The sequence below is a fragment of the Cervus canadensis genome, chromosome 15, assembly GCF_019320065.1.
Source record: "Cervus canadensis isolate Bull #8, Minnesota chromosome 15, ASM1932006v1, whole genome shotgun sequence".
Lineage (NCBI taxonomy): Eukaryota > Metazoa > Chordata > Mammalia > Artiodactyla > Cervidae > Cervus > Cervus canadensis.
In genome coordinates, this window is record NC_057400.1 from 47,897,409 (window position 1) to 47,924,597 (window position 27,189).

Genomic DNA, 27,189 nt, shown 5'->3' on the forward strand with positions numbered 1-27,189 from the left:
TATGAATTCTCAGTGAAAGTCACTCAGTCGTGTCTGACTCTTTGCAACCCCATGGACTATACAGTCCATCGAATTCTCCAGACCAGAATACTGGAGTGGGTAGCCTTTCCCTTCTCCAGGGGATCTTCCCAACCTAGGGATCGAACCCAGGTCTCCCACACTTGACAGTGAATTCAAATCACTGTTGGAGTTGGCTTACTGAACAGACTACAGGGATGTGATGATTTTGGCCTTTGAATAATTGTTTCTATGGTACTGAAGGTATTATCTATGGCGTAAGGGATATGGGCATTCATTCCAGATCAAGCTCTGTGGTAAGTAACCTGGAAGAGGGGAAACTGTCTCATGCTACCGTCGTAAAGACCCCTAGATCCATACAGTTCTCATCCCAAGAGCTGCAAGAATTGACTTAGTGCTTTTCTGTGGATTTGACCCATAAACTGCTTGTATTGTGCCTCTGAAATATTAGTGGCCCGGGAATAGGTTGTAATTGAAGATTGATGAGCCAGGTTGGGAAGTTATGACCATCAATAGCACCATGAGTATGATTTCAGGGACTCCAGGTGGCAGATCATTGTTGGTGCCATATTCTCTGACATGGCAATTAAGACATGTGAAGTTTCTAGGACAAGGCTTTAAAGAACTGAGAACACTGTCATCTGTTCTGATATTCACATCACTGCAAATTCTGTGAATGCTAACAGAGTGAACTAGGGAAGAACAGGAAGCCTGTTAAAACTAAACATCCAACAGCAGAAAGGTGATTACATAAATGAAATATGGCAGTCATTGAAAATGAAGTGGTGTGAGAGCAGGTAATAGCATGCAAAAGTGTTGCTGCTGCTTGCTAAGTGGAGAAAAGCATATGAAAATGTCCATATAACATGTTTCTATATTGATAAGTGAAAAAATATAAAATGCAAATAAAGAAAAGATCTACATCTGTTTGTCAACAGTGCTCATATCTGCTTGATAGTATTATGGGTGAGTTTCATTTTCTTCTTTTTGTTTAGTTTGATCCTCTAAATTTTCTGTCTTGAGTATGCATCCTTTTTTTTGCTTCTGAAAACAAAAGCTTTCTCCAAAGCATTATTGGAACCTTAAAATACATTGTTAGAAAGAGAAAAGCTAAGAAAATTAAGAGTAATATGGCATTAGGCTAACAAGAATTTTTTTTAAAAATAGAAATTCTAATAGGATTATGTTCACCCCATAAAGTAACCAAAAGGCTGTGACCAGTCTGCCTTTTTATAGATAACATTTTTTCTAAGAAACAAGAAATACTCTATCAAAAAGTGGTGATAGACATTTACCATGCCAAAAAAGAAGTCATGAAGCATCTTAACTGTCCAGTAGACCATAGCATCCCTAACTGTGCCAAGAAGCTCCTAGTAATAACAGAATTCAGTAAGTCATGTTATATCTGTGTACTGAGATTCCCAAAGAAATAGATCATACTAAAGGCCCTGAGCCGTCCCACAGTGCATCAATCTGAATAACCTCATCTAACGCAGTGTTTCCCACCTTTTAGCATCACACAACCCTAACAGTAAGAAATTGGAATAACTCTGGTTATAAGGCAGTACTTTGAAAAACCTCCTCCGTTGAGGAGAATGCATTACTCATACCAGGAATTTACTTATTCGATTAGCTCTCTGAGCCAAATGGAAAATAAATAATCTTGATTTCTAACAACTGCCACAGGAACCATGCCCTGGAGCTCCCCAGAGACCCAGAAACATTAATGCTTCTCTGCTCGTTTTTTGGGACTGACATATGCCCAGGGAACCAGGGAGCCCATTGTTGCTATTGTGCTTCATGCCTTGAAAACTTCCCAGTCATTAGAGGGTTATTCTTCACGCCACTCCTGTTATTCAGAGTGAAAATTATCCTCTTGAATCTGGCAACATATGGTCTCTATAAAGAATTTCCAAGCATATTAAAATCAACCTAACAATAGCTCTGAAAATAATTTTTTTGGAAGGGCAATTTTGTCAGTGCAATGATGTCAGCTCCAAAGTTTTCAATGAATGTATTCTTATCAGTAGCTTGGATGTGACATGAGGTGAAGCATCTTGTTAGGGGATTTCGTAGAAGAACACAGCACAGTAGCGATTGCAAATAATGACTGTGGCTATGGTAACCCAAGGTGACAAGCACTATTTGCATCACTTTATCACTCCTTAGAGATCCAATTTACACATGTTACTGCTGTAACTGGACAAGATAGATGTAATCACAAATGACCCACCACAACAGCAAGCCAGATAATTTATAAAAAATCAGTTCAGAAAGACATTCCGGAAAGAATAATTCAAGGATTTGACAGTTGACAACTTGTGAAAAACTTTGAAAAATATTCACCCAGGAGAGCTGCAAATTCTTTGTTTCCTGAATTTCTCTTAATGCAGAGTTACTGTCTGTATATATTTTATTGTCACCTACAGAAACTTTATCTTTTATCCAGAAATTTAATCTAGAATCATTATAACTTGCCTTGAATGGCATAATGAAAAGGTCTTGCATGGAAAAAGTTGACACTCAGACTACAAAGCACCTTCTGGTATATCTTTACACATCACATAAATACTCGCTGTTGAACATGGTCCACCTCAGCAAAGGGCTCTTATTGATGCTACTGTTGGATGATGGATTACTGTTTATGGCTGTCTAGAAGCCATTTGCTCAGCAATTAGTTATTTATCAACTGTAGTATTTCTTTCACTGTGCTGTCATGCTTAGGCACAGTGATAGGGATAGACATAATAATGAGAGTAATAAAAATAGTGATAAAGCCAGATAAAATCTTTGCCCTTACAGAAGTTACAGTTTATCAAAGAGACGCAGTTAAAAAACAATCAAAGAAACTGGTCTTTGGATTGAGGGGTTTTTCCATATGAAACAGTCAACCTAAAATACAATCAACAGTGAAGTTAGGAAAGTATATTAAAGAGGAAGAAATGATAAAAGGTATGGTGGAGAAGAAATATACTCCTGGACAATGACTTCCTCTGCATTCTTAATTTTAACTACACTCTATCATGAATCCAAGAATGTGCCATACTGGAGCGCTCCCTGTTCTCCAAATAAACCAAACAATTTAACACCTTTGTTTCTTTGCAAGTGCTTTCATCTTATCACTAAATGCCTCTGCCCCACAACCAGTGTTTCTCCTATTGAGATTCCCTTTAAAAAAATTTTAATCTAAGTAAAATGTTGTCTCTTCCATTAATTTAACCCAGTCATCCTCATCAACAGTTAACTATTTCAGTTAAGGTAGCATAACTACTTATTTATTTCTTCTAAATTATAATTAATATAGCTATAAACTCCTTAAAGGTAGGGGATTTTCATTTCAGTTTGTATACTTAATGTAACATTTATACATTTTAATCATGGAATTGTCAAATATAATGAATAAGTGCAAAAAAAATACAATGATCCTTTTCAGTACCAAAAAAAGAAAGAAAGAAAAAAGGACAGAAAATAAGTTGTCAGCACGTCTCCAGACTCGAGAGTAGACACATGTATGATGCCATGTATAATTATATAAGTAAAACTAACACATCACAAAAAAAGACCCAAATGAATTTTCAGCAATTTTTGACAGTATATTTTTGGAGTTTGTTTTTAAATGAAGGCTGTGTAGTTTGTGAATTGACCTTGGAGAAAGGGGCACAAGAGTTTCCCAAAGAAATAGTCAGTTGTCATCCAGGATATTTTTTTCCTAAACAATATCACAATAAGAGGGCCAGGTGACATCTAGTCCACACAGACACACACTATACATTCTTAGACAGCATTGAGAGGGAAAATAGAGTTTTCAAGTATATTCCTTAATTCAGAAGGCTGCACCTCACATGGGCAAAGCTCTGTGGCATTTTCCAAGATGAATACAGCAGGGACTGATTTATTTTGTGGTGGTTGGTAGTTCTCTCCAGCAAAACGTGAGTGGCCAGCAATTAATAATAACAGAAATTAAAATGCATATGCCATTTTAAAGCTTACCATGTATCTCACAACCATGGACCGCTAATCAAAATTAGATTATCATTATCTCATTTTATACTTAAGGAAGTTGAATGGCGTCTAGAGTTCTTAGTTACAGACAACAGAGTCCACTCTACCAGGTTAAAGAGAAAGGAACTAGTCAAAGAGTACTAGGTGGTTCGTGGAATCTTCGGGAGGGCAAGACTCAGGTTTGGTTCCTAACCAGCCAGACAGCAGGACCATGAACAACCCAGCCCATACAGTGCCTGACAGTTATTTGGAGCTCTTTTAGGGGACGCATCAAGGCTGCCCCTGCCTCTGTCCACTCCTACGATGTTCACATTTGGAGGAAATTCCATCCCAGTGATCCAGAAGAACAACTAACTTTGTCACTCCATGTGCTTTCCAGTCAATCCAAATAACTAGAAAGCAGTTGCCATCTTATGTTGCTCACTCCTGCATCTTTGTCTTGCCCAGAGAGAGGCTTCTGATTGGTAGAATTTAAGTCATATGCCTTTATCCTAGTTGTAAAGGGACCTAGGAAATGTAGTCTGGACTTCATCTTCTATTACAGATGTCCTATTTCCTGGAAGAAAAGCTAAAGAGGGATTGGAAGGGGAAATCAGTTAGCTAATCTACCAAATCTGCCAGAAGTGGAGACTTGACTTCATTATAGTCATATAGCTAGTAAGTAACAGAGCTTCAGAGGCCAGATCTTACACTCTCCACAAGATAAAAATGACTGCTTCATTATGGTAGAGATGAATAAGTAGCTCATCTGGCCTTCAGAGCTTAATTAAAATATCCCTTAAGAGCAACTATTTCCTTTTGACATTGAATTGCATGAGCTCAAAGCGTCATTATTGGTTTAGTTTTCTAGATATCTAAATATTGTGAAGGGAGTAGCCTTGTAAATGGGGATGAGTCCTTCATCATTTCTCCAGTTCTCATTAAAAAAATAATAACTACACATCTACATTATAAAATTAAGGATCTCAGGACCAGAAAGACACTTAAAGCCATGTTAAGATTTGTAGCAGCTCTGAGTCAGTTTCCCCTATTTCTCACATTAGTCCATGGATACTTTTTATATTACAGAAAATATGAAAATAAACTTTTAAAATCTGACTACCATGTAAAAAGTAAAATGCAGAATATACTGTATGGACCCCCCATGTGACAGTTTAATAGACTTGTGTTTTAAATCCAGGATCAATCACTAGCTATAAGATGCTGGTAGAGCAAGTTGCTTAATCTCTTTGGGTCTTTTTCCTTTCTATAAAATAGGAACAAGAATGCCCATTTCTTTTTTTCAAAAATATTTATTTATTTATGTGTGCCGGATCTTACTTGTGGCACATGGATCTTTAGTTGCAGCATGTGAACTCTTTGTTGTGGCAAGTGAAATCTAGTTTCCTGAGCTACAATTGAACCCAGGCTCCCTGCATTGGAAGCATGGAGTCCTAGCCACTGAAAATTGTTAGTAAGGTTTTATGTAAACTGTAGAGAACATGATAGATGTGGGTAGAGGTGGGGAAGCAATGGTGTGTCTTCTAAATACGTCAACTAGATGAACAAATAGTTATTTGTAAAGCACTTAATATAGTCCTAGAAAATACTAACCAATGATGAAATAGAAACTACTATTTAAAATATTATTTCAAAATAATTACTTAATGTGATAATTTTCATTTAACAAATCTTAATAATGATGAGCTCTGAGAATCTACCCACTCGTGAAAATGGTATTAGTTTTGACTGAAGAAACATAATGTTCAATGGCAAGTGAAATTTTTTTCCAAGACTATTTTCTCTCACAAATGACTGTTTCCAATTATACATAAAGACCTTTCCTATATCCTACTTTTGTAAAACTTTCAAACTGTCTGATGGGTTTTCAAATTATATAACAAAGGGAAAGGAAATTAAATAGCTTGAAATCTCTTAGAAAAGTCACCGGTGCCATCTGTCTATGACTTACTGAAAAAATGACTATTAAAATGCAGTCCTTAAACAAAAAATAGCCTCAGAATTTCATGAGAAGTCATCACTAATGGGCCAAGTAAAAACACGCTTTGAATAGGACTTTACAACATTTTAACAGTTTCAGAAACAGCCTGACATCTCAAATATAATGAAAAGTAAAACCTCTCATATATGTAGGTGGACAGGAAGCACAGAATCATTTTTTACTTTTTGTTGTCATTAGCAAAACCTATCCTAGCCTGTTGAGTTTGTCTGTGATGCAGACTTCCCTGTTTAAGAACTTGGACTCGGACACTTGCATTCTGAAATAAATTGTCTTCAGTGAGGAAGCAAAAGGCAGATGGAAAGCACATGTCTCCCTGCTTTGCTACAAATTGCCATTTATACCGCGTCTGAGACAGAAAACAGTTCTGAAAATGGGAAGACAGATCAAGTTGGTTCACCTGTCTGGTGTGAACACCCTTGGAAGGTTGAAAGCAGAAGCCTTTCCTCAAAAGAATGAGCGCCCCATGCTGAGGAGACTAAAGGGAGGCCCGGGGCTGCTTTGCAGAGTGTAAAGAGCGGACAGAGGAGGGTGCAGAGGAGAAACACAGAGGCCCACAAGAAAGCTGAGCAGCGAGAAGGAAGGAATGAATAAGAAGGAAGCCTAGACAAAAGCTGAAGGTACAGAGGGACCAAGAGGGATCGGGTGGAGAGGGAGGTGGGAGAGGGGATCGGGATGGGGAATACATGTAACTCCATGGCTGATTCATGTCAATGTATGACAAAACCCACTACAATATTGTAAAGTAATTAGCCTCCAACTAATAAAAATAAATGAAAAAACAAACAAACAAAAAAGCAGGTGAGAGCAGGGAAGGTGCCGCAGGGCACGCTGATAAATTGCAAGAGTTAAATAGATGAGGAAATCGAGGAAAACAGGCAAGAGCACTCATTTAGGGGCTCTGGATATGAAACGAAGGAGAAAAACATACTGCTAATTTAATGTGATGTCAGAGAAGGTTTTGCTGTCACTCTTGTCATTTTTCTAAGCAAAGGCAGATAAGCACTTTTGAAAACAAAAGAGGAGCCAGTGGGAATAGAGGCTGAAAACACCAAATCTGGAAGAGTTCACCAAATGGGCTGAGAAAACATGGGCTAGTGGCAGAATTTCTGATCACTGAGGATTAATGCAAATTTTTTTAAACACTATTTTTTTTTTTTTTAATTTGGCTGCCCAGGACATATAGGACCTTCTGTGTTACAACAAGTGGGATCTAGTTCCCCAACCAGGGATCAAACCCAGGTCCCTGGCATTGGAAGCTCAAAGTCTTAGCTACTGGACCACCATGGAAGTCCCAGGATAATGCAGTTTTTAAACTAAGAGAGAGTTGTCCAGGGGTTGGGGGTAGGTTTCCAAAGAGATTTCATGGCAGAGCTACAGTTAGAATCTTTTCATGTCGACTGTCAATCCTGTGCTTTGTCCAAGAGACAAACTGTCTCAGTCTCTTTGATAATAAGACCTAACCCCACAATATTTAAAGGCACAGGAGTCGGAAGAAAGATGACAGGCAACAGTGGGAGATTTATGCAGTAGGGAGAGAGAAAAGAGAAATGATACTCGAGTGAGAACTGAACCAAAAGCCCGTGGGAGAGATTAATATTCTAAACCCTGCCTATGGAAACCAAACTAGAGGAGTCAAACAGATTCCAGAGCTATGTAGGTAAGGCTGATTGTGGTGAAGAGTCCAACACGGTAGTAGAATGAAAATCTGCAGGCTGGGTGTCTAACCATTGGGAAATAAGAATCTTCAGCGAAAAGGAACTTGTAAACAGAAGAAAGTGTGTAGAAATGGAAATTCCAGGCATAAAAGAGTATCTGGTGAAGATGAAGTTGAACAAGGGTTTGGTGAACAAATTGTGGGAAGCAAGGCTGAGGATTGGCAGAGGCAAGGACTGTGAAGGACCAGTGCAGTTGACTGAGGATGAGAATGAAAGAAACATCAGCATTTCCATCGGATTGGCCAGTCGGTACTAAATTAACAATATTACAGGGCTTCCCTGGTAGTGCAGTAGTTGGGAGTCTGCCTGCCAACGCAGAGGACACAGATTTGATCCTGCCCCAGGGAGATCCCACATGCTGCAGAGCAACGAGGCCTGCACACCACAACCTCAGCCCACACGCTCTAGAGCCCACGCTCCACAAGAGAAACCGCTGTGATGAGAAGCAGCTAGAGGATAACTCCCACTTGCCAGGACTAGAGAAAGCAAGCTCACAGCATCGAAGACCCAATGCAGACAAAAATGAATTAAGCAATAAGAATGTTGTACACAAAACCGGATTTCAGAAACAGAAGTGAAAGTGAAAGTCACTCAGTCGTGTCCAACACTCCGCGACCCCATGAACTGCACAGTCCATGGAATTCTCCAGGCCAGAATAACTGGAGTGGGTAGCTGTTCCCTTCTCCAGGGAATCTTCCCAACCCAGGAACCGAAGCACATAGTTAAAAAGCTACTCTATCCGAAAAAAAGCATCATTGTCACCCAGAGGTTCCTTTGGGTGACGATGGAACAATTCATGAAGCTGATTCTGATGGTGAAAACTGGTTGTCTCTTAGTTGTGCCACAGTGATGACTTACTGTGTAATGGTACATTTCCAATGTTGTTGTTCACTTGCTAAGTTGTATCCAACTCTTTGTAACCTCATGTACTGTAGCACGCTAGTCTCCTCTGTCCTCCACTATCTCCTGGAGTTTGCTCAAATTAATGTCCATTGAGTTGGTGATGCTATCTAACCACTTCATCGTCTCCTACCCCTTTCCCCTTTTACCTTCAATCTCTCCTAGCATCGAAGTCTTTTCCAATGAGTTGGCTGTTCACATCAGATGGTCAAAATATTGGAGCTTCAGCATCAGCCCTTCCAGTGAATATTCAGGGTTGATTTATTTAGGATTGACTGGTTTGATCTCCCTGAAGTCCAAGGGACTCTCAATAGTCTTCTCCAATACCACGGTTCAAAAGCATCAATTAATTCTTCAGCACTCAGCCTTCTTTATGATCCAGTTCTCACATGACTACGGGAAAAATCATAGCTTTGACCATACGAACCTTTGTTGGCAAAGTGATGTCTCTGCTTAATCTGCTGTCAAGGTATGTCATAGCTTTCCTTCCAAAGAGCGAGCATCTGTTAATTTCATGGCTGCAGTCATCATTTGCAGTGATTTTGGAGCCCAAGAAAATAAAATCTGTCACTGCTTCCACTTTTCCTCCTTGTATTTGCCATGAAGTAATAGGATCGCTGGACGTGGAACAACAGACTGATTCCAAATAGGAAAAGGAGTACGTCAAGGCTATATATTGTCACCCTGCTTATTTAACTTATATGCAGAGTACATCATGAGAAACGCTGGGCTGGAAGAAGCACAAGCTGGAATCAAGATTGCTGGGAGAAATATCAATAACCTCAGATATGCAGATAACACCACCCATATGGCAGAAAGTGAAGAGGAACTAAAAAGCCTCTTGATGAAAGTGAAAAGAGGAGAGTGAAAAAGTTGGCTTAAAGGTCAACATTCAGGAAACTAAGATCGTGGCATCTGGTCCTATCACTTCATGGGAAATAGATAGGAAACAGTGTCAGACTTTATTTTTGGGGGCTCCAAAATCACTGCGGATGGTGATTGCAGCCATGAAATTAAAAGACGCTTACTCCTTGGAACGAAAGTTATGACCAACCTAGATAGCATATTAAAAAGCAGAGACGTTACTTTGTCAACAAAGGTCTGTCTAGTCAAGGCTATGGTTTTTCCAGTGGTCATGTATGGATGTGAGAGTTGGACTCTAAAGAAAGCTGAGCGCCGAAGAATTGATGCTTTTGAACTGTGGTGTTGGAGAAGACTCTTGAGAGTCCCTTGGACTGCAAGGAGATCCAACCAGTCCATCCTAAAGGAGATCAGTGCTGGGTGTTCATTGGAAGGACTGATGCTGAAGCTGAAATTCCAATACTTTGGCCACCTCATGTGAAGAGTTGACTCATTTGAAAAGACCCTGATGCTGGGGATTGGGGGCAGGAGGAGAAGGGGACAACAGAGGATGGGATGTCTGGATGGCATCACCGATTCGATGGACATGGGTTTGAGTAAACTCCGGGAGTTGGTGATGGACAGGGAGGCCTGGTGTGCTGCGGTTCATGGGGTCACAAAGAGTCAGACACGACTGAGCGACTGAACTGAACTGAACTGAATGGGACCGCAAGCCATGATCTTAGTTTTTTCAGTGTTGTTTTAAACCAGCTTTGTCACTCTCCTTTTTCACCTTCATCAAAAGGCTCTTTAGTTCCTCTTCACTTTCTGCTATTAGAGTGATAGCATCTACATATCTGCAAGTGAAAGAAAGTGTTTGTAGCTCAGTCATGTCTGACTCTTTGTGACCCCATGGACTGTAGCTTGCCAGGCTCCTCTGTCCACGGAATTCTCCAGGCAAGAATACTGGAGTGGGTTGCCATTCCCTTCTCCAGGGGATCTTCTCAACCTGACCCTGGGATCGAACCTGGGTCTCCTGCATTGCAGGCAGATTCTTTACCATCTGAGCCACCAGGGAAGCCCATATCTGAGGTTGTTGATATTTTCAGTTTGTGGCTGGCTCATCTAGCCTGGCATTCCACATGATGTACTCTGCACAGAAGTTAGATAAACAGGGTGACAGTATATAGCCTTGATGTACTCCTTTCCTGATTTGGAACCAGTCCATTGCTCCATGTCTGGTTCTAACTGTTGTTTCTTGACCTAAATAGAGGTTTCTCAGGAGACAGGCAAGATGGTCTAGTATACTCATCTCTAAGAACTGTCCACAGTTAGTTGTGATCCACACAGAGGATCAGTGTAATCAATGAAGCAGAGCTCGATATTTTTCTACCTTGCTTTCTCCATGATCCAATGGATATTGGCAATTTGATCTCTGTTTTCTCTGCCTCTTCGAAACCCAGCTTGTACATCTGGAAGTTCTTAGCTCACGTACTATTGAAGCCCAGTTTGAAGGATTTTGAGATTACCTTGCTAGCATGTGAAATGAGCACAGTTGTACAGTAGTTGAAACGTTCTTTGGCATTGACCTTCTTTGGAATTAGAATGAAAACTAACCTTTTCCAGTTCTGTGGCCACTGCTGAGTTTTCCAAATTTGCTGACATACTGAGTGCAGCACCTTCACAGTATCATCTTTAAGAATTTTAAATAGCTCAGCTGGAATTCTGTCACTTGCACTAGCTTTGTTCATTGTAATGCTTCCTAAGGCCCATTTGACTTCACACTCCAGGATGTCTGGCTGTAGATGAGTAACCACAACATCGTGGTTATCTGAGTCATCAAGACCTTTCTTACATAGTTCTTCTGTGTATTCTTGCCACCTCTTCTTAATCTCTTCTGCTTCAGTTACATCCTTACCATTTCTGTCCTTTATTGTACACATCCTTGCCTGAATTATTCCCTTGATATCTGCAGTTTTCTTGAGGAGATCTCTAGTCTTTCCCATTCTGTTATTTTTCTCTATTTCTTTGCATTGTTCGTTTAAGAAAGTCTTGTTTTCTCTCCTTGCTATTCTCTGTATCCCTGCATTTAGTTGAGTATATCTTTCCCTTTCTCCCCTGTCTTTTACTTCTCTGCTTTTCTCAGCTATTTGTAAAGCCTTCCCAGACAGCCACTTGGCCTTATTTTTCTTTTTCTTGGGGATGATTTTGGTCACCGCCTCCTGTACAGTGTTACAAACCTCTGTCCATAGTTCTTCAGGCACTCTCTATCAGATCTAATCCCTTGAATCTGTTCTTCACCTCCACTGTATAATCATAAGGAATTTGATTTAGGTCATACCTGAATGGCCTAGTGGTTTTTCCCTACTTTCTTTAAGACTGAGTTTTGCAATAAGGAGCTCATAATCTGAGGCACAGTCAGCTCCGGGTCTTGTTTTGACCGACTGTATAAACCTTCTCCGTCTTTCCATTAGGTTCTGTTAAAAACCTTGACAACCCAATAAAGAAAAAAAATCATGAATTTTGTATTGACTTTGTCTTAAGCATCTGTAAAAGAATCACGGCATAGTCATTTCAGCCTATCTTAGTGTACATAGAATATTAATTATAGCTATGTAAATGCTACTCAAAGGGCTAGTTAAATCTGGTAGATTTTTCATATTCTCAAGTCCTATTTGAGAACATTTAATTCTATCTCATATTAGTGCCAAGAGTAATGACATAATGACATTCCCTCCAACTTGCAAACTTCCTCTCCCCCTCTTTTCTTTTCAAAAGTGCAAGACCTTTTTAATATAGGTGTTATAAAATGACATTGAAACTTCGTATGATAAGAATCCTCTGGAAGTACCAAGCTTTTGGGAGCAACAGCCAAGTAAGTAAATTGGTTTTGCACCACATACTCAAGATGCATTGACCTATCATTGCTCAGGAAACCTTTTCTAGGCAGCCCTCTCAGGATTTGTCTTTATCATGTTTATGTTAACAGTGATAATACTTTTAATTCATGTAGCAGTCTTCAGCTTACAAATTACTTTCAAATAATTTTTGAAATTTTATCCTTACACTGACCCTGAAAAGAATATCCAGATATTATCATTCTCACTTAACAGATGAGGAAACAAGGCGGAGAGAGGCACTGAGTTCAGAACCAATGACTAAAACCTGGGAGTTGAATCCAGTACCTCTAATGCCATAAGATTGACTGCCTGAAGAATAATCTCCATTGACGGCATCGACATGAAATTATTTGGGGCTATTATGTTTTCCAGTTAAGTGATATGGTATAAAGGAGCATTCAATTTAGAAAAGGGGCAAAAGGAAAATAAAAATTGCAAATTCTCATCCACATATTGTCAGTGGCTATGGTACTTATATAATTCTTTGAAACATGACCTAAAATAATATTGTCTCTCTGTCATGAGCTATCTAAGAAATATCACTCCTTAGACTTTGTAAATTTTAGATGGCAATACACTAACATCTTTCTAGTGTCTAAAAATACCCATTTTTGTCAGCTTCCCCCCAAAATAATGGGCCAAGTGAAAACTCTTTTTGGTATCACATAGCTCATCATTTTTAAATTCTCCCAGCTGCTGTTTATATTAGCAGGATGTCTTTCCTCGTGTGCTCTTCCAAATCTGTAATAAAACATCCTGGCGTTTCCTCTCCCAGTAGAGATGCCCTATCTGAGGCCCAACCGCATTACCGGCCTCCCAGGCTCCTGTGATTAAATAAGTGATTGCTCTGCCCATCTTTAAAAATGTGTCTCATATGAGGCAGTCGAGACAGAATATCCATCACTGCAAAGGAAGCCAAGCATTTATTTAAAATAATGAGATATCCTCATTTTCATTTTTCCCTGAGAGGATTGTAGCAATGTTTAAAATTTTCCTGAATTCTAGAACTAGGGCAACACATTGACTTGAAGAAAGCTATAATCTTCCTTTCTAATTTGAAGTGTACTTTCTCTGCAGTGAAATAGAGTGTAGCTTTCAGAATAGCAAGAGCCCTAAGCCTACACAAAGGCACCCTCATCCCAAGCACTCCTCTTTCAAGCTGGCCCCATTCTTCTCAATGCAGGGATTTATAAAGGCCCTTTGCAATAAATTTCAAGGTATATTGAACTGAAGAAAGAAAGGTTCAAATAATTTCTTCCAGATTTGAGAGGGAAATGATTTCAACTGCCAAGTCATGACGAATATCACCTTTTGCTTTCTGCCACATCCTCGTTGCAAATGATCTGTTGGCTAAGTTCAATTATGGGGTCTCCTTGAAAGGCTTCATAATTAATTTTTTTTTTTTTTTAAGGAGCAAATTAGCTCTTTGTCTTTCTGAGGCAGAAGAGTCAGAACAGTTACAGTTACTACGAGCATTCAGGGATTTCAACTTGTGTGGCTATGCTGCCTTCCATGGCCAAGGAGGCTTACTTGAGAGAAAAGGCTGGGAGAGAAAGCCAGCCCTCTGTGATTTGGAGAGATAATAAGTTAGCAAGCTGTATAACATAATGGTTTATGAAATTCTGCCTTCAAGGACCATTATCTGGTGTTAATAGTGCTTTATTTCTTCCTCTCCTGTGCTTATTTAGAGCATAATTATAAGAACGAGAGGAAGGGAGGGAGTCTGGCGTCAAGATAACCATTCGCTAAATTAATGCAGCTGAGTCGACTCTCTGGCTTTTGGGGCTCGTTTATCAATTAGTTCTGTTGCGGTCTGAATTCTTGAATTTCCCCACAGAGTGAAGATTCTTTGATTTCACTGATTTACTGGCTATGAGCAAAGTTATCTGAGATCAAAACACTTTTCAGAACGAATCTCTTACCTACTCACTACCATGATGCATTGTACAGCCAGCTTCGCATTCATTTCAAGAGCATTTTATAAGCGCTAATATTTAGCCTTCTCTTTCTCTCTCTCTGAATTTGTCTTGTTTTCATTCCTCTATTTTAACTGGTTAAAAATGGGCTTTTTTTCTTTTCAACTGGTTTATCTTTCTGCACCATGAATTTAAAGTTACTATGCAGATTTTAACATTAAGACCATTTTTGTACTCCTCCATGGCCTCTAAATATTCAAAATTTGTTCTGAAGAATAAACATGGTGGTAATTTGAGGTGACACTGGAAAATTGTCCTTATTCTCTAGAAACCAAATCAGTATTTTAAGAACTGTTGGCCCCCAAGCTTTTGGAAAATTCGCCACAGCCCTGACTTAGCTTTCTCAACTAATTAGTTTTTAAGGAAGGTTCCAGGGAAAGAGAAGTGGCAGGAACAAAAGGCTGCTTAAGTAAAAAAAACAAATTGTGTCATATTCTTCACGTGGTCTTAAAATATAATCTGAACTAGCTTTTGTTTCTAATGTAAAAGCAAACCAAAGTTTGTGTCCCATTACACATTCATGTTTCATCCTCCTTTGAATGCTGTAACAGTTACAAATCGTTCATCCTTTCAAAGTTAATTTACCAAAACCCAAGAATTTCTGTGCTTAAATCAAGAAAATAAAATGTGTGGAGTAGTGAATTCTTGTGAAGCAAAATATTTCATTTTGTTGCTACTCAGGAAAGTAGTTATGAATGGAATTATGTCTCTCCAAACAGATCCACTGAAGTCCTAGCCCCAGTGCCTCAGAAGGTGACCTTGTTTGGAAACAGGGTTTTTAAATGAAGTCATGAGGGTGAGCCCTAATTTAATATGACTAGTGTCCTTATAAAGGGGCTTCCCTGATGGCTCAGCGGGTAAAGAATCCGCCTGCAATGCAGGAGACACAGGTTCAATCCCTGGGTCAGGAAGATCCCCTGCAGGAGGAAATGCCAACCCACTCCAGTGCCCTTGCCTGGAAAAATCTCATGGACAGAGGAGCCCGGTGGGCTACAGTCCAAAGGGTTGCAAAGAGCAGGGCACGACTGAGTATGAGCACAGACAGTCTTTATAAAAAGGAGAAATTTGGACAGAGATACAAACAAGCAGAATGCCAAGGGAAGATGAAGGCAAAGATCTGGGTGATGCATTTACAACCCTGGTTTACCGAAGATGGCCAACAGTGTGCCCAAAGCTAGGAGAAAGGCATGGGACAGATTTTCCCTCAGAGCCCTTGGAAGAAGTGACCCCAGCCAACATCTGTTCAGACTTCCAGCCTTTAGGACTGTGAAGCAATAAACTTACCTCATTTAAGTTCCCACTCTGTGTTTCTTAGTCACAGAATCCCTGGCCAATGAATACAGTAGCTAAGCTACATCTCTAGGCATGTAGGACATTTGCAAGAGTGTGTGGAAAGGCCATAGCTGAGAAACATGAAGTCAAGAAAACCCCAAAACCAAGAGAAGGGCAGAGGTCAAAAACCAAAAAGATGCTCCTAAGAAAGCATTTATCCCAAAGAGCCAAGCAAAGAAACAAAAACTTAGTAAAAGACTCAAGAACTAAATCAGAAATACTTGAGACCTTCTACTCTCAACTCCAATGTCCCCCTCTTAGAGACTGACCAATTTAACTAAAGTAGCCCCGAGCCCTTCCCGCTCGGCTCAGACTCCATCCCCCGTCGCTTCACTTTATTTGTATCACAGCATGTATGTCTATCTGAACGTATTTTTTCCTTCATTTATCATGTGTTTAATATCTGCCTTCCTCTCCTAGAAAGTAAGCTCTCCATCCATCTTACCGTCTTAGAAAACAGTGCCTGGCATCAGCAGGTGTTCAGTGCATCTCTGCTGAGCCAGTGAAGGAGCTGTTATATTCCTTAAGACAGAGAACATGGAAGTAGGCCATTTGCTGGGGCCCCCTTACCCGTGGGTGTAGGGCAGCTAAAATAATTGTGAAGCCAACCCAGTGGTAACTGAGCTTTAGGAAGTCCGAGTTGACCTGTGCCTGCTTGAACTATGATGGAGAACATGAACTTGTCACCCAAACTATGCATAGGTCACCCAAGGGACACTACCCACTTGTTATTAGGCCTGACCTCTGGCTATACAACAGACCTTTTCACAAATTCATGGACTTAAAAAAATAAGTTATTCAAAATAACAGACTATCCAAGATGCAATTTCTAGGAGAAACATGTACCTCTCAAATGGAAAACTCTGCCCCATTAACTTCCTAAAACGTGAAGGTGGATGGTTACAGAAATTCTATGAATGAAGGTAACCTGTGATACAGAAAGGCCCTGGGGTGGGGGTGGGTGGGAATCTTTTAAATATTCTAGTTAAATGTTTCTACATGGTGGGATTTGCATTTAATGGATGACACGTTAATGTGTAGTCAGTCCTTGTAGGGTGTGTTAGTTGCTCAGTCATGTCTGACTCTTTGTGACCCCACGGACTGTAGCCCGCCAGGCTCCTCTATCCATGGGATTTTCCAGGCAAGAATACTGGAGTGGATGGCTGTTCCCTTCTCCAAGGGATCTTCCCAACCCAGGGATTGAATCCAGGTCTCCTGCATTGCAGGCAGATTCTTTACCATCTGAGCCACGAGGGAGGGATGCTTAAAAGGAGTAATAAATATTATATGTGCCACTTTCTATTTTGCTGATACATTAAGGTGTCTGTTAAACAGGGATTTGTTTTGTTTTGTTTCAATTTTGTAAAACTGAAGGAACTCTCTGGAGGATTCTGCTGTGTGCCACTCACTCCCTCCCCAGAACTGTTAAGCTGATGAATTTTCTTAACTTTTCAGTGGACTTTCAGCCTTGAGTTTTCCAGGAAGAAAATAGAGTTCTCTAGCAGGAAAATCCATACAGTGTAGTCACTAAAGGAAAAAACTGACAGCAATCCTATGTATTTAGAAGACTCAATCAAAACATGTGCCTGGATCATAAATCCTGAACCCGTGGACTGACAGAATCCCCTTGCCCCATTGGAACGTGTTGTTTGTATCCTAATATCATCTGCTTACGTAGCATTCTCTCCCCAGAAATTCAATACCTATAATGGATTTGGAAGTAAAGCAGATGCTATTTTTGCCCTTATTTTATACCTAAGGCCACTGAGACACAGAAAACCACAGGGCAAGTTACTCAAGGAGTAAAACAAGAGCATCTGGCCCGTTACCAACAACTTCATCCAGCATACAGGAAATTACCCTTTAGAGTTCAATGCACCAGGCTACTTTCTCCTCTCTTTACTTATATACTATTTCTGGTCCAGAGGCATATCTCTGTGCTTGCTCGACCACCTGGGAAATGTTTGGTTGTGAGCAAAAAGGACATTTTTGAGCACCCTTTGCTGTGGGTCCGTAGTATCCTTGGTTACTCCTTAGATTCTGGCTGGTTAATTTTCCCATTTCAAAGCCTCTCTTTTATGGGGGGCCGAGATGTAGCACTGTGCCTACTTCTGTTCTTGTCTGAAAAAAAACAGTCTATAGAAAGAGTGATTCTTTCAGTGTGAGTGTATTTTGCAGGACTTCAGAGAAAAGAAACTGCAGTATTTCTAAACCTCTTCAACATCTACAGCTGATACCCCTACCCCCAGCATCTTCACCTTTAATCTGCTCTTTGCAAATCAGCATTTTTTTGGCTGATCAGGGATCCCCACAGAACTGATGTGGTGTGGTGTGTAGCAAACCAAAATGAACTAAAAAAAATCAAGCAATGGACACACATCTAAGAAAATAAACCTGTGTCTCTGGGACGACAGCAGCCTGAGATGCTCCCTTCCACCCTGGGCTTTCCCGTGCCAAGGATTTTGCCTGTTGTCCTAACAGGCCTTAGGAAGCTCGGGGAGACTAGTTACCTGGTCACTCACCTGATGTGCGGTCTTGAACAAGCTACTTAGTATCTCTGAGTTGCCAATCTCTTATTTGTAAAATGGAGAAAGTGCCTCTCTTGGAACCCTGTGAGGAACGAAGCTCTATGGAATCCATGGCATCAGATACAGCACATAGCACAGTACCTGCGGCAGTGAGCTGTGCTTAGTCGCTCAGTCATGTCCAGCTCTTTGCAACCCTCTGGACTCTAGCCCACCAGGTTCCTCTGACCATTGGATTCTCCAGGCAAGAATACTGGAGTGGGTTGTCATGCCCTCCTCCAAGGGATCTTTCCAACCCAGGGATTGAACCCGGGTCTCCCACATGGCAGGTGGATTCTTTACCATCTGAGCCAGCAGGGAAGCCCACGAATACTGAAGTGGGTAGCCTAACTCTTCTCCAGGGGATCTATCTGACAGAGGAATCAAACTGGGGTCTCCTACACTGCAGGCTGAGCTACCAGGGAAGACCAAAGCAAGTGAAATTGTTAGTCGCTGAGTCGGGTCTGCCTCTTTGCAACCCCCTGGCTCCTCCGTCTATGGAATTCTCCAGGCAAGAATACTGGAGTGGGTAGCTCTTCCCTTCTCCAGGGGATCATCCTGACCCAGGAATCAAACCCAGGTCTCCCATATTGCAGGCAGATTCTTTACCATCTTGAGAAGCCACCAGAGAGGCCCCTGGTGCACTATATACATTTTTAAATGAGACCTACAATAGCAGTGGTAAGAAGTGTCATGTTTGTTAGCTGAATAGGGAAGAATGCTTATTCTTCTATGAAAATGTTTGTAAATACATGTACTCGCTTCATGCTCTCACCTATTCCTCTTCTGTTTCTCCCTCTGTTAGCTCTTTTTAAATTGCTCAGGTCCCTATATTTATGGAGTCTCTTCTGCTTAGAAAATCTTACCAGAAAGTTACCAGATAAAATGAATTTTCACTTTTTCTTCTGGGGCATAGAACTATGGGAGATAGATATCCTTTATATGGAGGAATGGATTGCTCTTGAAAATCGGTGCACAGGATTTGAGGAAGGTAAAAACCCTCCCTTACACCCTTTAGACTGCAAAGGTGGGTAACCAGCTACTTAGCTCAGAACAGTCTCCGAGTGCCGCTCACCATCTGCCCCCTGCCTGTCTCCGTAAGACCACCTCCATCTCCGTGTCCTCTTGCTTCACAGTCCTGGCACATGACAGGCTCGCTTGTTTTTTGGTGTATGCTGTTCCCTCTGCCTAAAATGCCCAACCCCCATCCAGATAATTCCTAGATGTCCTTGAAGATTCAGCCTGGGTAGCTTTTCTGAGCTTTCCATGCCATTGTTCCCAAGGCAACCTCTTTGTTAAACTCCGGGAGCGGGTGGAGGAGCGGGATTCATTTTGCAGTATAAGGAGAATGGTGCCCTTTGGAGTAGAACTCTGCACAGTCTGCGGGGCCATCCCTAGGTCTCCCAGGCCCTGTCCATCAGCCCAGCTGTCTTATGTACTCCATTAGCCTTATGATGAAAATGTTTATCCCACTGTTCTAATCATTGACTTGAAGTCTTTCCTCCTGGATTATGAGTTCCTGGAGGCAGCGTTTGGGTTCTATTTCTGTTTCTCCAGCCTGTCACACACCCCATTCTTAACCCACCCCTCCATTGATAGCTTGATTAATGACTCCAGAAGAGGACCGGATAGAAGCCTCTTCCAGCTGGTGCTTTTGGGTAGTGCCTTAACAGCTCAATGATAGGTGGCTCACAGTTTAGTAGAAAAGTATGAAAGGTGACAAGGGCTTATATCATCATATATGTTGATAAAGGTAGGCTCTTAAGAATCAGATCCTAGGCTAGGACAATGGTGGAGAAAGTTTGGTTTCTGGTCCCATCTTGAGACTCACTCACATCCCTGTGGCATTCAAATGGAGGCAATGTCTGTATATCCCAAGGTTAGAGGTGCTTTACTAAATTCTCTATTGCTGATTTCTCTCACTTCCTTTGACTCACTGCTTAAAGTTTCAAAGCTTGTTGTACTTCTCACCCTTTTTTATCACCTTCAGTGCAACTTAGGGCAGAAATTCCCTCCAGAAGGCCAGGGGTACTGGAGCCTGTGTTCACAGAATGCTTCATATGGGTTGGATGGAGGCTTGACTGTGCCTGGAGTCATGCTGCTTGAAGCCATTCTGATAGTCATTTAGTTAGAACCATAACTACACTGAGTTATTGCTGGCTTCATATGTATCATATACTCACAGCAGCACTTGGCTTAGACAAGAAGGTGTGTATTACCTCCACTGTTGCTCATCAGGTCTTTTCATTTCATTATCACTATTGTGCTTGGAAAAATGATTTTCAATCTATAATCCCAGTTAAATTCTTTCAATACAGTCTATATACATCTAAGAGCATAGTTTTCTTTGAAGCAGACTTTGGTGAAACTAATTTCCATTATTTGCTGTGTCTTCCAAGACACATTTTGCTCTAACCAAGAAGGAAGAGATGATTATTTACATGAATGGATGTTGTAACCTGGCACACATTTATAACTGACTTGATAGCAGCTGAAGGTCTAGAAGGGATTAGGCTTCTGAAGGGCAACATTTTAATTTGAACACCAGTTAAAGAGTTCTGCCACATCTCCACTGAATTTGTGGCCCCCAGGCTCCATGTTCTCTCTTATGATACTCCCACTGTGTTTATAGGCAAGTGTAACTAAGTAAAAAGAATTACAAAGGAGACAGTATAATTTCACCAAGGAGACATAAGGGTGAATTGTTGAAAACCACAAAAAGCGGTACCATTTAGATCAGCTCCAAAGTGAATGTTGCTGACTGGAAGACACCAGGGCCACGGTCTCCATGCATGAGGAGTAACGATATTCTCCTCATGAAGTGTCATGGAAAACTGATAATGAGGAAGTAATAATTGTGAGACCCAAAGTAAGGGGAAAGTGAGGAAAAGTTGGGAATGACTTCTAAAAGGCAAAGGAGATAATACCAGCAGAGATTTTCCTGTGGCAATTGATGCATTTTCAAGAATGGGGCTAGAGAAAGCAAGGAGATGTTGAGATTAACCTCATCAGATTGATTACTTCATCAGAGTCAAACAAACAATAACTTAGACTTAAGAAAATATGAGACTGTGTGTGAGACTTTGCTGGTTGGAAGAAGACAATCATCAAAAAAGTATTTAACTGCAAAGAAGGCTTCTTTGTGAAGAGGGAATCTTTTATGAAAATTATGAATATTCAGTTTCCTTCACGTTCTTCTTTAGTTTATAATCTATAGTATATTTGCTAATACCACAGAGGTATGAATATCCATAAACACGTTCCATCAAGGAAAGAAAGGTAGAACGCTTGTGTCAGGAAGCTTTCAGTACTGATAGAAATGCATGCCTATGTTTATTTTGATCAACATGGGTCATTCTTACAGTCTCATTATGTTTATCTGAGGATGTGAAATGACTAAATAAATCTGAATGACAACTGTACTTTATTGATTTTGCAGAGTTAAGAGGAAGATTGATGAGGCATGGACCCTTGCTTCAGGTTTGGAGGAAAGTAGACTGAATACAGAGATGCCAGACAGCCACGGAGACCCATGGACAGTCCTGCACTCACGCTGATCTGTCAAACTTTAAAATTTCCTAGTAATATGCAACCTTTGCCAAACGAAAAGAAACTAATGCCAAGAAGGCATACTCTTCAATATTGGGAATAGACGTGCTCTCGAGACAATGGCTTCGAAGGTCTCCTGTTTATACGTCTTGACCGTGGTGTGCTGGGCCAGCGCTCTCTGGTACTTGAGTGTAACCCGTCCAACTTCCTCCTACACTGGCTCCAAGCCATTCAGTCATCTGACAGTTGCAAGGAAAAACTTCACCTTTGGCAACATAAGAACTCGACCTATAAACCCCCATTCTTTTGAATTTCTGATAAATGAGCCCAACAAATGTGAGAAAAACATTCCTTTCCTCGTCATCCTCATCAGCACCACCCATAAAGAGTTCGATGCCCGCCAGGCGATCCGAGAGACCTGGGGGGACGAGAACAACTTCAAAGGGATCAAGATAGCCACCCTGTTCCTCCTGGGCAAGAACGCCGATCCTGTTCTCAACCAGATGGTGGAGCAAGAGAGCCAGATCTTTCACGACATCATCGTGGAGGACTTCATTGATTCCTACCATAACCTTACCCTCAAAACCTTGATGGGGATGAGATGGGTGGCCACTTTTTGTTCGAAAGCCAAGTATGTCATGAAAACAGACAGTGACATTTTTGTCAACATGGACAACCTTATTTACAAACTATTAAAACCCTCCACCAAGCCACGAAGAAGGTATTTTACTGGCTATGTCATCAATGGAGGGCCCATCCGAGATGTCCGCAGTAAGTGGTATATGCCCAGGGATTTGTACCCTGACAGCAACTACCCGCCCTTCTGCTCGGGGACCGGCTATATCTTTTCAGCTGATGTGGCTGAGCTCATTTACAAGACCTCACTCCACACCAGGCTGCTTCACCTGGAGGATGTGTATGTGGGACTGTGTCTTCGAAAGCTGGGCATCCATCCTTTCCAGAACAGTGGCTTCAATCACTGGAAAATGGCCTACAGTTTGTGTAGGTACCGCCGAGTGATCACCGTGCATCAGATCTCTCCAGAGGAAATGCACAGAATCTGGAATGACATGTCAAGCAAGAAACATCTCAGATGTTAGGATTTTTACCAGTGTAAATATGTGTTTCTTTTCTTTTTTAAGAGATGAGGCTTAGGGTGTAGGTATTTTACAGGTGTCACCAAGGGAAACGAACTGGTGTAGGGGTTTTATAAAAAGTATTTTTCTTCCCAATCCTAGTTCCTTTTTTGAATCGCCAATTTCCACATGTTAAGCTCTGCTCATAGAAATAATACATGGGTTTACAAGGCCAGATTTCATTCTCAGGTCTTAAGGTACTGCATTTATCTCAAAAAGCAACTTCCTAACAAAGGCTAGGATTTACATACTGTGCATCTGAGATTAAAAAAAAAATCTGGTTCTGGGAAACTGGAACTCATGGTAATGTCTTCGTATTCTCTCTGCAAAAGTAAATAGGTAAATAACACTTTATCAAAAACAGTGCAGTCAGGGAGACACACTGGATGTGATGATTCATACTGCGTGTGATGTTACATTGAATTTTTACATATATTGCCATGGAATGTGTACAGTATTTCCAGTTCCACCAAGAAATGAACTTAGTACTGGTAGGGAGGCTGCAGTTAAGTAAATGGAAATTTATACTTGAGAATCAACTATTCTCTCTGTTTGGAAGACAACTCTTCTTGCTCATCCAAGGATTAAACCTGGTCAGCAGGTGGAATGTATATAAAATGCTACTTAAAAAATAAACAGGAGATTTTCTTTTTTTTTTTTTTTTTGCTCTTTCAGAACAAACATTACCTGGTGCCTCCAAGGAGACTTTGCCAAATGTAATTTCACCTGCTTCCCTCCATACAATGTCACTAAATACCTTTTTCCGTTTCTGGCTCAGACAGGCACATGTGTAGAAATAAGTCGGTAGGAAGCCAGAAGGATGGTAAATGACGCAGAGGAAAAAATACAAATTTACATGTACATTATAATTAACATGAGGTTAGCACTGGTGTCAAATGCCCCTTCCGTACATTTGCAAAGCTCATGAAGAAATATTTGAGGAGGGAGCAATGTTACTGAAGGATTTAGGTCTACTGTTGAGAGATGCAGTCTCTTTAACATTCGATGCATTCAAGTGTCTCTAACAGTAATGCTGTTCAGGGGTATTCTGGAAGCTCTGTGATTGAGGATTATGGGACGGAAGGGTGGGGCAGCTTGAGTTCAGCTTCTGTGGCTGCCATCATGTGGATCATGTAAGCCTGCAGCCTCACTTTGCTGTGCTTCGATATGCTCATTTATAAAACAGCTGGAAAAAAACACCTACCTCACAGGTGCTGTGAGAGCAAATTGCATTTGCTAAATATTTTGGGATCCTTAGTTTTAAAGGTGCTACTTAAAGCAGTGTATCATGTATTATGCTAAATGTTAAAATAACTACATAATTGCCATGATGGTCATCACTAGTAGTAACATCATCGTAATATAATATCTGCCAAAATACAGATCAAATATAACTATTAGTGCACCTGATTCTTCTAAGACTGACTTTTCCTTGAATATGTTAGGTATTTGGGAAGACTTCGATTTCTCTGTCATTTCTTCTGGTTTCAATGAATAAGTTATTACTTCAGTGCATTGCCTTGATATCCCAGGGTGCTGACAGGAAAGGCAGCTGCCTTTCTTTAGGGAGGAGTCTCTGGCTGGGGGTACATTACAGTCAGTGAAGCACACGCTTTGCAAAATGTATCACATCCACTTAGATCTCAGGAAACATTTGGTCTGAATTCTCAACAAGATCTTTGAAGACTGGCAGAGGTAGTCCACCTCTGGCAGAAGAATAGACACTCAGCAAGCCCACACATTGCACATTTTCAGCATTCATTAGAAAGCTTCTGTTTGCTTCCATTCAAAGAAATCTCCACAACTGAAAGAGTATACTTTTTTTTTTTTTAACCTGCCCTTTGCAAGCCCCTCTGGGAGTTGCTAGCATATAAGCAGATGAAATGTACAAATGGAAATCATGGCTTATTCCTTGAAAACACTGAATCTCTCATCTCCAGCCCAAGAGAACCTAATAGGAGACAGACCTTCCTGTCCCTTAATACATCTTCATCTCAAGTCAGCAGGACCACTGAGTTTGATTAGAAAATAACGTTAAGTAGCCTGGAGAAAGATGGATCAGCACAAGGCAAGCCACCCTCAAACCCCCAACTCTCGACTGCTGTGAGTTCCAATCACAGGAAAAGTCTCACAACTTTGAAGTTAGTTGGCCTGTCCATCATGTAGTTGAATCAAGGCCCAGTCTTATACCAACGTCTTGCATTTACCTTATGTTCAGTTGAGCCATCTTCAGTGTTAAGGAACTGCACATTATAAACATCATATGTATACATCTGTGGATCACTTTATAAGTGTGTGTGAGTACATTATGAATAGAGCCCTAGTCTTGAAAAGGAGCAAAAATCGAGAATCATGTCTTAAAGAACTATTTCCTAACTTTTTTATGCTAAGTAGTACCCATGTGACAAACATGTAAATATTCATCAAAAAGCATATGTATATATTTTTAAAGGCATTTTTTTCTTCTTCCCAGCTGTATGTATTGCTGGAATCTGCTTGCTATGTACATTTCCTTCTGCATGGAACTTGGTGAGGCAAAGTCATTTGTCCAGTTTCAATAGCCTAAAGCATGTTTGCCCTTTGTTTTTTGAATGTTCCAAAAATGTTTAAATCAAGTGATCAGGAAAAAGCTCTAATTTTCTACTTTTGCTAATTTTATGACACTGGCCAAATCAGGATTAGTTAACAAATCAGTGATTTGTTAAGCCATTTTTAAACTTATTATTATTTCTTTGACATAAAATAGTGTTTCAGACAGCATTTTACCAGAAATCAATTCAGACAATTTTAGGAAAACCTTCTGACTGTCCCCCCACTTGTTTTGTTCATTATACACCAGATAACAAAAGATATCAATACTTCATGTCTATACTCTTAAATTTTCATTTAAAATTTTATTTTTGGGGAAAAAAATCTGTCTTTGGTGGCTAGTTTGCGTGGCTTTGTGTCTTCTCATATTGGAGCAAATGTCAGTTTTAATATATATTATTGTATTTTTAAAAACCAAAATCAAAAAATGAAGATCATTTTCAATTTGAAGCAAATTCAGAAGAACAAAACCCCTTTGTGTGACATGACATGGGGAAAAGAAACTCTTTACAGAGAAGCTAAGGAAGGAGTTTTTTCAATCAAATCTCTTCTATTAAAAGACTGAAATATTTCCATAAAACATCTGGGATTCATTTTCTACCTTTCCTAATTTGTGGGTTTAGGGGGGAATTGATTATGTCATTTCTTCTGTAAAGGTGAAGATAGTTTTTATAAGCAACAAAGTAACTTGTGAATGAAAGAAGTAATTTACTAGAAACGCCTGTTGATGATAATTGACATTTAGGTATGTCGTTATATATGAATGATTGTATTTATGTATTTATTTGTCAAAATTGTACATACTGTTTCACCAAATGTAATTGTCTGTAAAAGTGCACTCTCCAGTTTTGTAGTACAACTTAGGGTTACATGGGTTGCCAATCAAGCTGCTACTCAGAATACTATTTTTTGTATCCGTGTTATAAAACTGAAAAGTAGATGCTGAAAATGTCTTTACATTCAGTTTCTTCACCTTCCTTATGAAATGTAAACTGTTGATTGAAAGCACGATGCTAATGTATAAGCCCATCTGTCATGAGGAAGATTATGGTTCCATAAAGCTGATTTTTTTAAACCATTGGGACAAATAAACAGAAGCAGAACATACTTTCCACTTGGCTTCTTTTCTGAAAGAATCTCTTTGGCGAGATGTGATTACTGGAATTAGCTGATGTCCTGTTGTCTTGTTAACCTTCCTCACAACCTCAAAATCAGTGACAGTTCAAATCACTTGGAGCTTGTGCACAAGAGCCCATAGCAACTTCATAGTCAACTCAGAGATGGCTTGCTTTAGTAGACTATGGACTACTCCAGGATTTAGGAAACTACTATCCTCCTTGCCCCTTGGGAGCATCACCTAAGTCTCTGTGTTAAATTGTGATGGTTGAACATGCCAACAAATTTGAATCCAAAGAGCATTATGTTGATAATGTGCAGTGAATCAGGACATGTCAAATCCGAGGCTAAAGTGTCATCCTTACATTTCACACACATGTATCCTTTGGAATATTGCATACTCTTTTAAAAAAGTTTGATGAGACTGGAAAAATACTAGTCAGGCATTCTTTACAGCTAACAAGTAGATGCTGATTGCTGATGCCTGACATTGCAAGCCAGAGACGAATAGCTCTTTAAGAGGTAAAGTTTCCTTTTTATTATCAATGTG

The 27,189-nt window shown here is 40.3% G+C and overlaps 1 protein-coding gene across 8 annotated transcripts in view; it reads left to right on the forward strand.

Annotated features, from left to right (window-relative positions):
* B3GALT1 (beta-1,3-galactosyltransferase 1) overlaps positions 1-26,630 on the forward strand; it is a 606,250-nt gene extending 579,620 nt beyond the window's left edge. For all 8 annotated transcript variants that reach the window (XM_043488138.1, XM_043488137.1, XM_043488136.1 and 5 more), the window contains one exon: positions 21,689-26,630. In XM_043488138.1, the coding sequence (XP_043344073.1) occupies positions 21,918-22,898 (981 nt within the window). In that variant the 5' untranslated portion in view covers positions 21,689-21,917 and the 3' untranslated portion in view covers positions 22,899-26,630. The remainder of the gene's footprint in view (positions 1-21,688) is intronic.
* Positions 26,631-27,189: the final 559 nt, after the last annotated feature.